Source organism: Colletotrichum fructicola (assembly GCF_000319635.2).
Source record: "Colletotrichum fructicola Nara gc5 chromosome Unknown KSG_Nara_v1_contig01, whole genome shotgun sequence".
In the NCBI taxonomy this organism is placed as follows: Eukaryota; Fungi; Ascomycota; class Sordariomycetes; order Glomerellales; family Glomerellaceae; genus Colletotrichum; species Colletotrichum fructicola.
This window is the reverse complement of record NW_027094051.1, coordinates 3,895,188-3,910,026: the sequence shown is the minus strand read 5'-3', so window position 1 is coordinate 3,910,026 and position 14,839 is coordinate 3,895,188. Positions and strand designations below refer to the sequence as shown.

Sequence of the window (14,839 nt, the reverse complement as noted above, 5' to 3'; positions counted from 1 at the left end):
TGCGAGTTGTACGTACAAACAACTCTTTCGAGTATTCTGCATCCGCACTCTTTGTGACACAACTTGGGTGCTCCCGTGGCTCGACCTTGCAGTCTCTTTGGCTGACCACGCGACGCATACCTCCGAGAGTGAGACCGCCTCGAGCGTCGCCCGTTCCCCCACGCGGGCATTCTTCCGTCTTTGGCGCCTAAAGAAAAAATCAATTGAGCGAGCATTCGCATTTGTACCGCTGCCTGTGTCATTCCAATATCAAATAACCAACAACGCGCGGGTACCTCCTCGCGTTGTGGGTATAAGATAATTGGACTCGCAGCATGTCCCGTCCCCATCGGAGGCCCCGCTAAGCTTGGTCTGGCAAAGACTCGATGGCGACATCGCCCCGGTTTCGACATCGCGGGAGGAGTGCCCGCCCGTACAACCACCATAACAAAAGACTCTTCCGCTCCCTCCAACCCGTGCTTGGGACATTGTCGCCTGTTAAAGCCGCGCCATCATTCCCTGACAGTCGCATCCTGAGTGATTCGCCCACCCCCCGTCAGGGTTTTCTCGTTTCTCGCCGTCGTCTTCTCCTCGGCCTCTCTGCAGCATTTCATTTCTTGGCTGCCGCCGTCATCCCGGAGCCACATCTCTTGGCCCACGAGATCCATCGTCTTGTCCAGCGGGAGGACCGTAGAGCCTCTGCTTGGCACTTGGCACTCCACTACCGAAGTCTCTGAACTCAATTAATAACCTCGAGGCCCGTCCTCAATAACCTGTTGAAGAGCTTCGAAGAGCTTTGAAGAGCTTCCGTTCCAGTTGCACAACTTTACCGCCTCGCGCGCGCGCAACACCCTCCGGTCCTTCAACATTGACACCTGATCGTCACTGTTGTCCCAAACGGACACACCTTTCTTTTCAGCTGTGTGATTGCGAGCGCACCAGTTGGCCTTATCAGACGCCGTCAGATCACTACTGTCTGCCTGAGTCGGGGGGCGTTCACGAACTCGTCATTGAGTTGGGTCTCGACCAATTAATATCCCCTTGATTCGATTGCGCAACTTTGCAAGGGCTTTGTGGGAGGTGTCAATCTCGCACCTACTACCCCAAACCGCCACCTCCGTCGAGGTTCGAGGCCTGAAAGCGTTCTAGTCACCTCTTGCGGCATTCAGCTCTCATATATCGCACCCTGGTTCAAATTCCTTTCACCCACCGCTCAGTCGGTTTATTCCGGGGCAGTTTGCAAGGGCCCAATTCGTGTGTGTGGCACGGTAGCCCCAGCGAGTCCTATATATCCTTGGGGGCGTCTTCCCTTGAGAGAGAGTCAGCAAGTACCTTTGGTTACTCGCTTCCTTAGCCGCCTGTCCGACCACTTCAACCCTCGCCAATTCAACCAACATGCCGGGCGCAGGCTCAAAGATCGGCCACGGCCTGGCCAAGGTCTTGGGCATCAAGCTCGACAGGCCCGAGAACGAGGAGATGCTCCGTGGAGAGTCTGTCTTCTCCGTTCAGTCTTCAGACACCTTCGTCGAGGAGGAGCCGACAACCGCAGAATGGTTCCTCGAACTTGTGCCCACGGGCGAAGAGGTTGTTCAATACATCCGCTCCCTCTTCCCCTTCCTCACCTGGATTGGTCACTACAACCTGCAGTGGTTCATGGGTGACTTGGTTGCCGGTGTCACTGTTGGTGCTGTCGTCGTCCCTCAGGGCATGGCGTACGCGCTGCTGGCGAAGCTCGATCCCGAATTCGGTCTCTATTCATCCTTCATGGGTGTTATTCTCTACTGGTTCTTTGCTACATCCAAGGATATTACGATTGGCGTAAGTTTGCCGCTGAAGCATAGTTTTGTGCGCTACTAACAGACCCCAGCCTGTCGCTGTCATGTCAACTGTCGTTGGCAACCTCATCACCGATGTTCAAGCCGACTTCCCCCAGTACGAAGGACATCAGATTGCATCGGCACTCGCTATCATCGCGGGCGCCATCATCCTGTTCATCGGTCTGATTCGCATGGGATGGATCGTCAACCTGATTTCCCTGACTTCGCTTTCCGCCTTCATGACGGGCTCGGCCATCAGCATCGCGGTCGGTCAGCTCACGACGTTGCTGGGTATCAAGGGTGTTAACACTCGTGATGCTACCTACATGGTCCTCATCAACACCCTGAAGAACCTTCCCAAGACCAAGATGGATGCGGCAATGGGCCTGACTGCCTTGACCTGGCTCTACCTCCTCCGATACGTCTTCACCACCGCCGCGAAGAAATACCCCCAGAGGTCGAAGCTGTTCTTCTTCCTGTCAACCTTGCGAACTGTCTTCGTCATCCTGCTCTACACCATGATCAGTTGGCTGGTCAACATGCACAGGCGCGACAACCCCATGTTCAAGATTCTTGGCGATGTTCCCCGAGGATTCCAGGACGTCGGTACCCCCAAGATCGATACCGACCTCATCAGTGCCTTCCTGCCCTTCCTTCCCGCCAGTATCATCGTTCTTGTTATCGAGCACGTCGCCATCTCCAAGTCCTTCGGCCGTGTCAACAACTACACCATCAACCCCTCCCAGGAGTTTGTCGCCATCGGTGTTACGAACGTCATCGCTCCGTTCCTCGGCGGGTACCCTTCTACCGGATCTTTCAGCCGTACCGCCATCAAGTCCAAGGCTGGTGTCAGGACCCCTTTTGCCGGTGTCATCACAGGTCTCATCGTCTTGCTTGCTATCTACGCACTGACGGCCGTCTTCTTCTACATCTCTAGCGCCTCCCTGGCCGCCGTCATTATCCACGCCGTCGGAGACTTGATTACGCCTCCCAACACTGTTTACCAGTTCTGGCGTGTCTCTCCCTTCGAGGTTCTCATCTTCTTCGTTGGTGTCTTCGTGACCGTCTTCTCTTCCATCGAGAACGGCATCTACGCTACCGTCGTCATCTCCGCCGCCCTCCTCTTCTGGCGGATCCTCCGAGGCCAGGGCCGATTCCTTGGCAAGGTCAAGATCCACTCCGTTATCGGCGACCATGTCATCGGAGAAGACCACAGGCAAGTCGTTGGCGAGTACGGCACCTTCGATGCCGGCGATAACGCGGCTCGCAATGTCTTCCTCCCGATCGACCACGGCGATGGTACTAACCCCGAGGTCGAGCTCGACCAGCCCTACCCCGGTATTTTCATCTACCGCTTCTCCGAGGGCTTCAACTACCCGAACGCCAGTCACTCCCTTGAGTACTTCACTGAGTACGTCTTCGAGCGCACTCGCCGTACCAACCTCCAGAGCTACGGTCGCCTCGGAGACCGACCCTGGAACGACCCCGGCCCGTCCCGCAAGGCTTCGAAGGCCGCCGCCCAGATCGCCGCTTCCGAGAACAAGCCCACGCTCAAGGCCGTCATCCTCGACTTCAGCTGTGTTAACAACGTCGATCTCACCTCCATCCAGCAGCTCATCGACGTCCGCAACCAGCTTGACCGCTATGCGGCGCCCGATAAGGTCAACTGGCATATCGCCTGCATCAACAACCGCTGGACCAAGCGCGCCCTCGTCGCCGCAGGCTTCGGATTCCCCGCCGACCGCGGCGACGGCCTGCAGCACCGCTGGAAGTCCATTTTCAGCGTTGCCGAGATTGGTGGAGCCGAGTCGGCTGCGGCGGTCGCGGAGAAGGAGGCCAACGAGAAGGAGATCTCGTCCCACGCTAGGAACTCCCGTCACGCGGACGAGGAGTCTGGTAAGAGCGGGGCGTACGACGCGATCGACCCCGTGTCATCTACGGGCTTGCATCACGAGCGCGGCACAAGGGGCCTGGCCACCAAGAGGAGAGGTGTCGTGGTTCACGGTTTGAACAGGCCGTTCTTCCACGTCGACCTGACGAGTGCCCTGCAGAGTGCCATCGCCAACAGCGAGGGACACGGGGAGGTCGAGCCGGGCCCGAAGAGCCCGGACACTTCTAGCGAGTAAAAAGGGATGGTTTTTTCTGGAATACTGGATTAGCGATTGATACCCATGTTGGGAAACATTTGTTAGATTGGTGTGGATGAATCATGAAAAAGAGGTGGTGCTTAGGTTTATGAAGAGGCACACACTCAGACGTTGTTCTTGTCATTTACGCTTTGTTTGTTTGTATATAGAGCTTTGTGCTCGAGATATTCAGCATAATATTAAATGGTCTTGCTGAATCGTTTGGCGAATTGCTTGTGTAACTATGTCTCCGGCTGGCGATACGGCAATGCGGCCTCGGTCGTTACTTGAGGGGTTCTCTTAGACTCAAATACGACCGTCCAAAAGGATCTCTCAACGGACGGTCCTAACCACATTTGTCACGGCGGACCGACAGTGACTATGTAATGAGTCTTCTATTGAGGCGCTGTGAATAGGACAGCCAATCGTGGGGCGTGTTGAACATTTTGGTTTTGATAACATTGATCAGTGATCTCTGGAGATCCGTTGGTTGCGCGGTGGCTTGGATGGATCCCTTCGAAGGAGATGGGCCAACCGTTCCGCTTCTTTCCGTCTTCCCAGGCGCCGGAGTATTCAGGCGTGGATTCAAGAGTCTTGCGTCTTGTTCTCTTCGGTCGCTGCTCGGCAGTGGCGTTTCAGTGACGGTGGTAGGCGCAAGATGGAGCAGACGTTCCCCGGCCATTCTCTGCATCCTGAACCATGAGGGATTTAGAGAACCTCGTATTCTCTTCTGAAGGGCCATGTTGTTCTGCCCCATAAGATATTTATCTTGCAATAACTGCTTAAGTAGTATATTTCACAAAATCACAACTCTTCTTCTTCAGGAACCAAGCCAACCGATGTGTCGGTCTCGCTTTCTTTTTGGGTCGAGGCGAACTTCGACCCTGTTGCCCGTACAGAATCGGACGACTGTCCTGTAAGCTCGCATGCTGCGCCAAGAAATACAGCGTGCGTCCTCAATTTTCATCATTGCTGTCTGCCGATTATTGCGGTGCTTGTGACCATTGGCAATGAGGTTCAGATATTGCGGGTGTGAGTGGTCAGTGGCGATGAGCACAGCAAGTAGCCGGGATAGTGAGGATGAACACGACCAGGCTTTGGCAGTGGCAAAATGGACGCATAAGTTCAAATCTGTCTTGGAAAGTGCTTGTGAAATCATCACGTGGCCCCGGATAACCCTGTCGACGAATAGATATAGCTGGTATGTTTTTCGAGAGCTTTCTGATTTCTAAGAGCATTGCGATTTCCGAGGGTGCCGGAATTTCGTGGAGAACATTGAAACCGTAGGAGGCGAGGAAGCAGCTGAGTCGGGGCATGCGTCAACTAGGCTTAATATGAACCAAGCCCTTGGACGAGGTGCTTGGCGTCTCTGCGGACGTCAATGACTCAGGCTCGTTCAACTCCTGCGATTCGGAGTGAACTGTAGATGACCTTTCGGGTTGCAGGCGATTTCAGTTTGACTTGGGCGAGTTGGTGGTGTCGATTTCCTGAAGTTTCTTCTTACTACGACTGAGAAGGCCGCAGACCTTGACTTCGCCATCCTAATTGCCTGCAACAGCACTGAGGCCTTGAGAATGGACGTCAGAATGCGGGGTTAGGTAGACTCCAGGAGAGTTGTAAACCCAAGGTACTCTTCTCCCCGGGCATGTCGTCTGATTTTGGAACGACGATTTGTTGACAATCTGGATAAGGTTTGTGTCATGTAAAATGATTGAGCGGTTCATGTACGCAACTGCTACTAAACGCTACATAGATCGATTAGATTTACTGCTTTTAAGGTGTGATTTGATTGATTGTATGAGTCAGTTTTGCTATTCTGCGACTGTAAGAGTACTTGACAATCTGATACCGTTCAATCTAAAAGAAAGTTAAGATAGAAACCAAGACTCGTTCCAATATATTCCATATCTCAAGTCACCTGCCGATGCAAGGATCCAATTGGGGTACTTAAAGATATCAGTATAGCCGCTTAATATTCATATCCAAGGCTGTGTTACTGTTTCCCACCATTCGACGATCATTGCGTTAGTCTCAGAAGCAATCGACTGTCCCGATCACATCAAATTTACACCTCAGCTATGCGCTTCTCACTCCTTGCCATCGCAGCCGCGGTCTGTGTCTCTTCAACTGCGGCAGAAGTATATCTACAAATTGGACAGGCTTGCGCCTCAATCGGAGATCCTTCTGTTCGTACCATAGCCCCTGGCTGTCTACATGATGTAGTTTTACTGACCATGCTGCTCTTCCAGTGGGAGTCTAACTGCAATGCTGCCGACTCAGACAGGTGCGCAAGCTTATGCGAAGGCAGAGTGAGTATTCCACCACTTGTCGTTGAATCAAGGCCTGAAGTTCCTTTGCTTATAAAATATTGCAGTGCCAAAGTGGTGACAACGGACGATGGATGGCTACTCCGAAGGGCGACTGCGATTGTTACTGCAACTAGCGAGTGCACGCATGGCAGAAGATACCCGTTGAGCCACGGCTCATTGCTCCTGTTGTAGACTTAGTATGTGTCAAAGCCTCGAAAAAATAGTCCAACTTGTTACATCAAGCTACCCACGGCGTGTGCTATTCAACACAGTAACAAGAGTCGCCGGCGTGGTGCATCCAATTCCAGCCTTAGTTTCTTTGGGCTACCATATTCCCTCAGCCCTGGGCCGACCCAAAAAGGCCGAGGCCATATACGAACAGGCTAGAAGGCAATAACTGCGTGCAAGCTGCAATTTGGTTATATTTTGAGACACTCAAAGAGGTCGTAGAGGTTCGCTAAGCCAGCTGTCTCAAGATTCTCCTGAATCGATCCCTCTGACTAGACGCTGAGAATCGTAATACTATCCTATAAGCTCAGATTCTATGACAGATGAAGACAGAGCAGAGGGTGAACTTCATTGTAGACAATACGTGTGCAACTATCACGTAGCCCAGGATGATCCTGTCGACGAAGCCTCCATGGGCCTCTTCGCTTTCAATGTCTGGCACATACGATCATACCCACTGGAAAACTCGGGATCCCGTTCGCTCTCCCATAGATAAGCCAGTGAGGGACAGAGTAGTAGTCGGGTCGGTGACGACCGGCGAATGCCTGTTGTTGTATGTTTTTGCCTTTTTTTTGTGACCCTTAGCGGTGGATGTGGAGGCCATCACGATACGTGTGGTTGCCGACGACTTTTCCTTCACTTTTAAAAGCCTCGTGAACGTGCCTTAATCAAGTATAAGCTTAAACTGCATAGAGTACCATTCAATACACAGAGAGTACTGGCTACTGGGGACAAACGAAGTGCAATTAGACATCGCCCCAGAAGAGTGCGCAAGACCTGGTGTGCCAACTACAGAGTTGCGAGTGTATCAGAAGGCTACGCTCAGTGAGAAAACTCTGGCATACTTTGTTGAAAGTTTTTTCATCGATGTAAGCTGAACATGACCCTGTTTGGGGAAACTAAAAGAGGTCATGAAGGTTCTCCAAGCCCGCTGCCTCGAGATTCTCCTGGATCGAACCCTCCAACTGAACCCCAAACGGCCCTGTTTCAAGCGGACAGTATATATCTTTTACACAACTCGTGTCTTGGAAGTAAGATTTGACAACCCCGTAAGCACACAAATTGTTCGTTGCCGTGCCGGTGTGCTGTGTCCACGTTAGCCTAGGCGGATAATCAACGACAGAATACTAGATTAGACTTACACCCGTGCCCTCAATCGTCAGTCTCCTCGCGTTTTTGAAGCTCGGGGCGTTGGAAATAGCACTGTGAATGGAGTAAGCAAGACAGATAACCAGCACTCGAGGGACCAGCAGACTTACTTCTCAATCGGCGTCGTCGGATCAAATGTGTTGCTCACAAACAACACCCTCCCCTTCGTCTCACCTCCATACGGGCCCGTAAACACATCATCGCTCTTGATCTTCCAACCCGTACAGCCCAGCGTGAACCTGATCCACGTCTCCCCGATAACGCTCTGCCCCTCGAGCTGGTCAATCAGCCCCCGTATCTCCTCCAACCCCTTGCCGTACTGCTTGTTCTCCTGGTCAGAGCAGATCACGCCGAGCCCCTGCTCCGGGCTCGTCGCAGCATATGACGCGACCCCGGGATCCCCAATCAGCCCGTTGACCTGCTCCGTCCACTGTCCCAAGACACCGCCCTCCAACGCCTGCTCCAGCCCTACAAGCGCCTCCGCCACGGGCCCGAACATCTCCAGCGGCTGCACCGCCATCGCCAACATCCCGACCTTGAACGTCAACAGCGCCGCCGCGATCTCGCTGCTATTCCCCCAACCCTCCGCCGTCGCCCTCCCCGCGTCCAGCCTCTCAAAAGACGCCTTCCACCGCTCAAAGATGTCCATCGCCGTCGTCCCCGTGTAATACGCACACGCCTCCGGCCCCGCGGCGTGACAATACACAAAGAACGCGCCCACAACACCATCGAGGTGATTCACACTCCGCCACGTCCCATTCGCCTGGAACGCCGCCGGGTCCACCACCCCGTCCAGCGCGACATGCCCCACGCGGTCCGGGAACATGCTCGCGAACGTCTGCCCGAGAAACGTGCCGTAGCTGATGCCGTAGTAGTTCAGCAGGCTAGCATAAGTCGCCGCGCGCGCCCCGTCAGGCGTCCGCGCGAAGGCGTCCACGATGCTGAGCATGTCCCGCGCCGTGACGGCCGTCGTCATATGCCTCCCCGCCCCCGTCGACCCGCCGGCCTGCTCCGCGCACTGCTCCCCGAGCGCCCTGCCGAAGTCGATGAAGGACTGGAAGTACGCGTCCTGCAGCCTCGGCGCCTCCCTGGACTGCTGTGTTTGAGCGAGGATCCCCGCGGAGCAGTTCGGCCGCGGCTCGCTCAGCCCGATGCCGCGGGGGTCGAAGCCGACGATGTCGTAGTTGGTCCCGATGGCCTGGGCGATCAGGGCGCCGTTCTGGCTGATGAGCTCGATGCCTGAGCCGCCGGGGCCGCCTGGGTTGGTGAGGATCATGCCGCGGTAGGGCCCGTCTGGGGAGGAGGGCGCCGCGGGGAGCTTGATGAGCGGGACGGTGGCGCGGGCGAGTCCCGGGTTGAGGTAGTTCAAGGGTACCTGGTGAGAAGAGAGGTTAGTAAGTGAGGATGTGAGGGGGTGGGTTTTGGGTTGCGGACATCGAGTTTGGCGCAGAGGTAGTCGCCTTCGCATCGGCACCAGACGAGGTCCTGTGAGGGCGTGATTGAGTCGAAGGTGCAATTCTGCGCTCTCGTCACGGTGCCGAGTGACGCGAGCACCGCGCTGAGGGCCCCGGATCTCATGATTCAAACGATTGTGGTATTCTTGTTGAAACGAATGTGAGTAGTAGGGTCTGCTGTTGGCCGAGATCTACCCATCAACGTGAGAGATCACCCCTCGTCTTATAGATCATCTTCAAGACAATTTCGTCGTGCAGCCTCAGACAATCTCACCCTCAGCTCAGAGCCCGTCGCCTCACAATGACATCCCTTGCATGTCAACGTCAGTGACTTCAAATTTCCAGTCACACTCCTGAGTCCATCTCCGTTCTAGCATTCTCGCAGGATCGTGAACCCGGAAGAAACAGAAGGGAAAGCCCTCAAAACACGCGAAAACAAGCCAGCTGTTGATACAGAACATCGTAAAGGTGTCTCAAAAGGAGGCTGTGAAGTAGGAAACACGCTAAAACCTGTGCATAGCCTCAGTGGTGGTAGCATCCCCGGAATGCATTTCGCGGGGTCCCGGCCAATCCAGGCACCAGTCTCGTATTCTCAAAGCGTCAGTATCTCGATAATTTCCCCCGCGAGGGGTTTTGCATGAAATTAGACAGCTGAAGAAGGTGAAATCGTGGGCGTTGCACAGCCCATCTACGCCAAGAAAATCTAAAGACCTTGATTACGCCCGAGGAACCCAAACACGACACAGGCCGTCCGTCGAGCAGACGGGGAAACGAATGAAATATGTACACAAACAAAACCACGCAAACACACTAATCGTCACACTTTCCTTTGCTTACATGGGTCGGCCATCGTACACAACGCCGTAAGGCACAGTCTCAATGTCCCCGTGACAAGCCCGCTCGTAGTCCGCAAGCTTGGGCATCTCCTCCTGCACCTCCAAGAACGTGTCCAGCTCGCACCAGCCGTCCTTCCGCTCCACGTCGCACTCGGGGAAACTCCATCCCAGCGGGAGCGTCCTCTGGTTGAGCACGAAGTGGATGTACTTCGTCTCGCCGCCGGACTCCTCGTACCCGGAACGGTCGGCCTTGAACGGCTTCGGCGTCTTGATAATCTCGATGTCGAGGCGCGCGCCAAAAGGCGTGATGTGCGAGACGGTGAAGTTGTGCTTGCCGGGGTACTCCGTGGGCTGGAGCAGCTGGGCAAACTGCTTGAAGCCGAACGCGGTCAGGATGGAGGCGATGTTTGTGTCGTGGGAGAAGTCGAAGTAGAGGCTCTGGTTCAGGGGGAAGGTCTCCGTGTTGTTGTCGAGCGTGACGTTGATCTGAGAGCCCGAGTAGCCTAGGGTGTGATTCTGGAGGCGGGCAATGACCTCTTGTTGCCAGCCGATACCGACAGCGCGCTGCGTTTTGTCAATACATACATCTCTAAGGACAACCATGCGTGACAGTGACTTACTCCTGTGGGGTTCTGGAAGGCATTGTTGCCAGCAAAAGCGAGATCGACAGAGTACGAAAAGCCAACCCATTCCTCATACGTAAAGAGGTCGCAGAAGCGGCTGAACCCGTAGGCGACCGTCTCATAGGGGCACATGGTCTGCGCGGCGTAGGTGTCCTCAATCGTCCAGTCGAAGCCGTCAACCATGTCCTTGAGACGGGCCGTGGCGTTGGCGAGGTAGTTCGAGACCCAAATCTTGGCCGCCTCGTCGCCGCCGTTCTGCTTGCGGGCGTTGGGGCAGTTGAGGTAGCCGGCGAGGGAGTTGTTGGCCCTGTCCTGCTCAATGATGACTTCGATGGTGGCGTTCCTGGTCCACTCGAGACCGAAGAAGCCCGCGAGCCAGTACTCGGCGGACTTGAGCATCCTGTCTTGCGTCTACAAGTGCGTTAGTCATATAGAATGGTCGCAAACAGATGCTGAGCATACCGTCGTCCGCACAATGATCTTGCTGTTGGGGTTGTACAGCGAAGAGTACATGTACGAGTGCAGGATGCCAGAGTCAAACAACTCCTGACGACCCTTGGGGACAAGAATCTCATGGCCCAGCTGATACCTCCAGTTGTTCAGGAAGCTCAGCGCGCCCTTCGCTTTGAGCGTGTCACTGGCCTTGGCAACCTTTTGTCCAAAGTCGAAGACGTTGGAGCCCATTGTGGGATATCTGGACCCATGGCGAGAGAGCATCTGGTACATGTCAGTCAAGCCCTCGACTCACACTGGGGGCTACATACCTGGACCTGGACAATGTCCGCACCCTCAGGCAATGCATACTCCTCCACACCGAAACCAGGACTCGGTTGATACGGCGTGAGATATCTGCCGCGGTCAGCACTCATTTCCACCTTCCCAGGCGGCAAGACTCACCCCATCATGTTGAAGATGCTCTCATTCCCTCCCTTCATTCCCTCAATCGGCACATCCGTCTGCAGAGGCGCGTTGGGGACAAAGCTGCCCGTGGGAAGAACCCTCGTCTGCGCCATAAAGGCGGCCGCTCCCGTCGCCGTCGGCCCGGCCCACAGCTCCGGGCTCGTCCTGAAATACTGCGGCACATCGGGGTCTTGCCGACACGGACAATCATCGCCCCCAAAGTTCTTGGCCATCCCATCCGGCCCGTGCCTCATACCGTCCACGCCCAGCCCGAACCCCAGCACCGCGAACGCAATCAGAAAACCGAGAATGGTAACGAGGATGGCTAGGCCAATGGCGACCGTTGCACGGCGGTAGCTCCGCTCACTCGGCGAGACGTTGTGGTCATCGTCATCGTCGAGGCTGATGGGGAACGTGGCGTCGGCCGGCGTACCCGGCGGCAGCGCAGGCAGCGGCTTCTCGCTGGGCAGGCGCTTCTCCCTCCGCCCCGAGGACCCGGAGCGGCTTCGGCGGGGCACCTGCTGTCCTCCGTACGGGGACTCCTCCTCGCCGGGAACCCGGAGGTAGCCGGCCTGACGGGGTGCCATTGTCACACGTCACGCGGCAGTCTCACAGTCAAAAGCCAAGACGGATCAACGGCTTGCAACGACAAAAACGAACGAGATCCTCCCCTTTTCGCTGCAACTTGACGTCGTCGAGTCAAACGGATAAACCTGATGCAGCAAGCACCACCGCGAGATGCGCGCGCGCACTCTGCACGCTACGTCGGACGGCGCGCCTATCGGACGTACTGCGTCGATGACTCGGGATGGCGGGCTGCTCCACCACCAACGCACACAAAGAAAGCAACGATACGCTGGGCCTGCTTCAGCCAGCCAGACGAGCCCGATGACAGCGGCAGAAGGAGAAAAGGTGTGACCTTGAAATACGTGACGTGGGAGGGGCGTGTGGCAGGTGCAATACCGAGGTGCAGGTTGGCGGTCAGACGGGGTACGTTTCACATCCGAGTGTACCGCGGCGGTCCCATGAATGTCCTTCAGAGGCAGCTAGGTGGATGGATTGGATTGCTGGACTGATGATGCAGGCGCAACCCACGGCAGATAGCGAGGTCGCGTTCGGGATGCCCGTCGATGCAGAAAAGGGGGCGAGAGATTCTTCGAGCTGTCGGACTAAGGCACGTTGCCCCCAGCTATCGGGATGGGTGTTCCGTCACACCCAATTGGCCACCTTGACGGGTAAGTCGGGTAAAGGGGGCCCAAGACCCCGGACGAAAGCAGAATGAACGGGCGGAAAGAGACGCGCTGAGGTGAAGAGAAGGGGGGCCAGGAAAAACGAAGCAAACAGAGCAAGGACAATCTCTCGGATGCTTGCGAATGATACGCGCCGCGGGAGCAGCCCTGGGATGTGCTGGATGGCGGATGGACGGCGGTGGTGCGTGTGATGGGATTCGCGATAGAGGCGTCGTCGTTTGGAGGGATTCCAAGTTCAGGGAGGCTCTGGTCTGGCTTTAGGGGGGCGGCACCTAGGTGTCGTTGAATGCGGCAATCTCATTTGACGCACGGCCTGGACCATCTGGCCTGTCTTGGCTTTCCAACGGGAAGATGGATCCGGTCCTGAGGAAACGGACCATTGGCCAATTGGATCGCCGACAGCTGCCCCCGGGTCGTCCACGCACTGGCCACCGTCGTTGAGCTACGTTCCCGTCACAGTATCCAAACCTTACGTCTCGCGAACCGTCTGCAGATTCACGTGACTGCATCTTTGGGGGGAAGGCAAAGGCAAACCTCAAAAAAGACAGATACAGGCATAACCCTCGACTACTAGCTCCAGCCGACGTCCGCTGTCATCCAGCCAAACCACACTTGCATCACGCCCTTTTCTTTTTCCCCCAGACGCATCCTCATCCTCGACACGACCCAACCACGTTTCAACGGCGACATTGCTGGCTCGTCCCAGCTGCTGTTCCGTAATCAAGCCACCAGTCACCACCAGAGCTCAGCTGTCCGTCAGCTCTGATTCCAGCCCCTCCCCCTCTCTCGCGAGACGGCACCGGATGGCAAGCGAGCAGAGAGAAAAACCCCACCGTCGTTGAGACTGTCATCTATCACACAACACACACACACACCCCTGCTCCAACACACATTGACACAAGCGCACGATACCACGCAAATACGCAAAACTGACATCGTGCCCACCCCGAACTAACACTTCAATAATCCAAAGTGACCGCGCATGGTCCCATTTCAGGTTCTTGGCCGCATGCCGTGGACGCTTTTTGATTAGTTACCCGTTCTCAAGAGTACCCCTCCTCCCTGCCTCATCTTTTCTGCTAGCGACCCATCATCCTTTCTTTTTCCTTTTCCTTCTCATCCTTTACAAAAAGACGCGGCTTGGCGCACAGGCAGGTCGAATAAGCAAAGATAAGGCAGAATACAAGCAAAAAAGCAGAACCAAATAAAACCTCTTAGCGCCCTTTGCGAATGATGCACCAAAAAAGTTGTCTGTCTCCCCATACTGCCCGCCGAAAACACGACCAACCCCAGGCAACTTTGAAAAGTCTCACTTACAAAGACGCCCCTCTCTCACTCCCGACCCCATTCATCTCCCTCGATCGATCGCCTGCGCTAGGAAACGATGACAACTCCCCGGTCATGTACAGTGTGTTCCTGGTAGCGAAAAAGAAAAAGCAACAACTGGGAGTCAGAAAAAGAATGCAAGATGGCGGAGAAGCAAAACAGCCGCCAAACGAAAAGGAAGAGGTCAAGGGCCACGCTGCAACTGAGACCGACGCAGAGAAATCCACACTACCGACGTCGGACCAGCGTCGCTTGTCGATCCCCAAGAAAACTCCACCCATGTGCATGTTCAAAAAGCAATTGCGCAACACGTTGAACGCTGACGCTCCTCTTCTTCCTCCTGCTTCTCCTCTTTGCTGCTGGCTTCGTTGTGTACGCATACGTGCAGAGGCTGCAAATCCCATCCTTGACCTGCCTGCCCACGATGGGAAGGTGTTCGTCAAGAGCAATCATCGTCATCACCAAAACCCCAGACCCTTCAACATTGAAGACAGTCGAAAAGAAAAATATACCGGCATAGGGGTCTCGATACAGAGCCGACGCGCTTCCGAAGATAGCAGAAAGGTTCCCACACAACTCCCCTTCAATGTCCACTCCTTCCAATGCGTCCACCGTCCTTCCTCATCCCCATATCATCCCATCCCTTGTACGGAAGCGATGCGTCGTCGTTCCCAGCCGACATTCGATCCTGTCACCAGCAACCAAACCCTGGAAAGGCCCCGGGAACTTAGACCATAGCAGCCAACGATCCGGCAATCGCATGCACCCGATGTGAACATGCATCCTCTTCGGCAGCGACACCACCTGCCTGGCCGGCCGTTGTGCAGACGTCAAACCACCGC

The 14,839-nt window shown here is 55.3% G+C and overlaps 4 protein-coding genes across 4 annotated transcripts; 2 read left to right on the top strand and 2 right to left on the bottom strand.

Annotated features, from left to right (window-relative positions):
• Positions 1-1,374: 1,374 nt before the first annotated feature.
• CGGC5_v001112 (Sulfate permease 2) lies at positions 1,375-3,922 on the top strand (the record flags this gene model as incomplete). The annotated part of the gene is made up of 2 exons (XM_032029977.1): positions 1,375-1,797; positions 1,847-3,922. 2 exons carry the CDS (start codon positions 1,375-1,377, stop codon positions 3,920-3,922), a joined length of 2,499 nt encoding a protein of 832 aa, XP_031890474.1.
• A 2,078-nt stretch (positions 3,923-6,000) lies between these two features.
• On the top strand, positions 6,001-6,365 carry CGGC5_v001111 (uncharacterized protein; the record flags this gene model as incomplete). The annotated part of the gene is made up of 3 exons (XM_066150774.1): positions 6,001-6,108; positions 6,172-6,231; positions 6,297-6,365. The coding sequence occupies 3 exons, from the start codon at positions 6,001-6,003 to the stop codon at positions 6,363-6,365; spliced, it is 237 nt and encodes a 78-aa protein (XP_066009759.1).
• Positions 6,366-7,358: 993 nt separating this feature from the next.
• Positions 7,359-9,186, bottom strand: CGGC5_v001110 (putative hydrolase; the record flags this gene model as incomplete). The annotated part of the gene is made up of 4 exons (XM_032029976.1): positions 7,359-7,544; positions 7,602-7,662; positions 7,719-8,983; positions 9,043-9,186. The coding sequence occupies 4 exons, from the start codon at positions 9,184-9,186 to the stop codon at positions 7,359-7,361; spliced, it is 1,656 nt and encodes a 551-aa protein (XP_031890644.1).
• Positions 9,187-9,895: 709 nt separating this feature from the next.
• Positions 9,896-12,008, bottom strand: phyA (3-phytase A; the record flags this gene model as incomplete). Its single annotated transcript, XM_032029975.1, has 5 exons — positions 9,896-10,462; positions 10,519-10,932; positions 10,984-11,238; positions 11,286-11,370; positions 11,419-12,008. The coding sequence occupies 5 exons, from the start codon at positions 12,006-12,008 to the stop codon at positions 9,896-9,898; spliced, it is 1,911 nt and encodes a 636-aa protein (XP_031890645.1).
• Between the last annotated feature and the right edge of the window lie 2,831 nt (positions 12,009-14,839).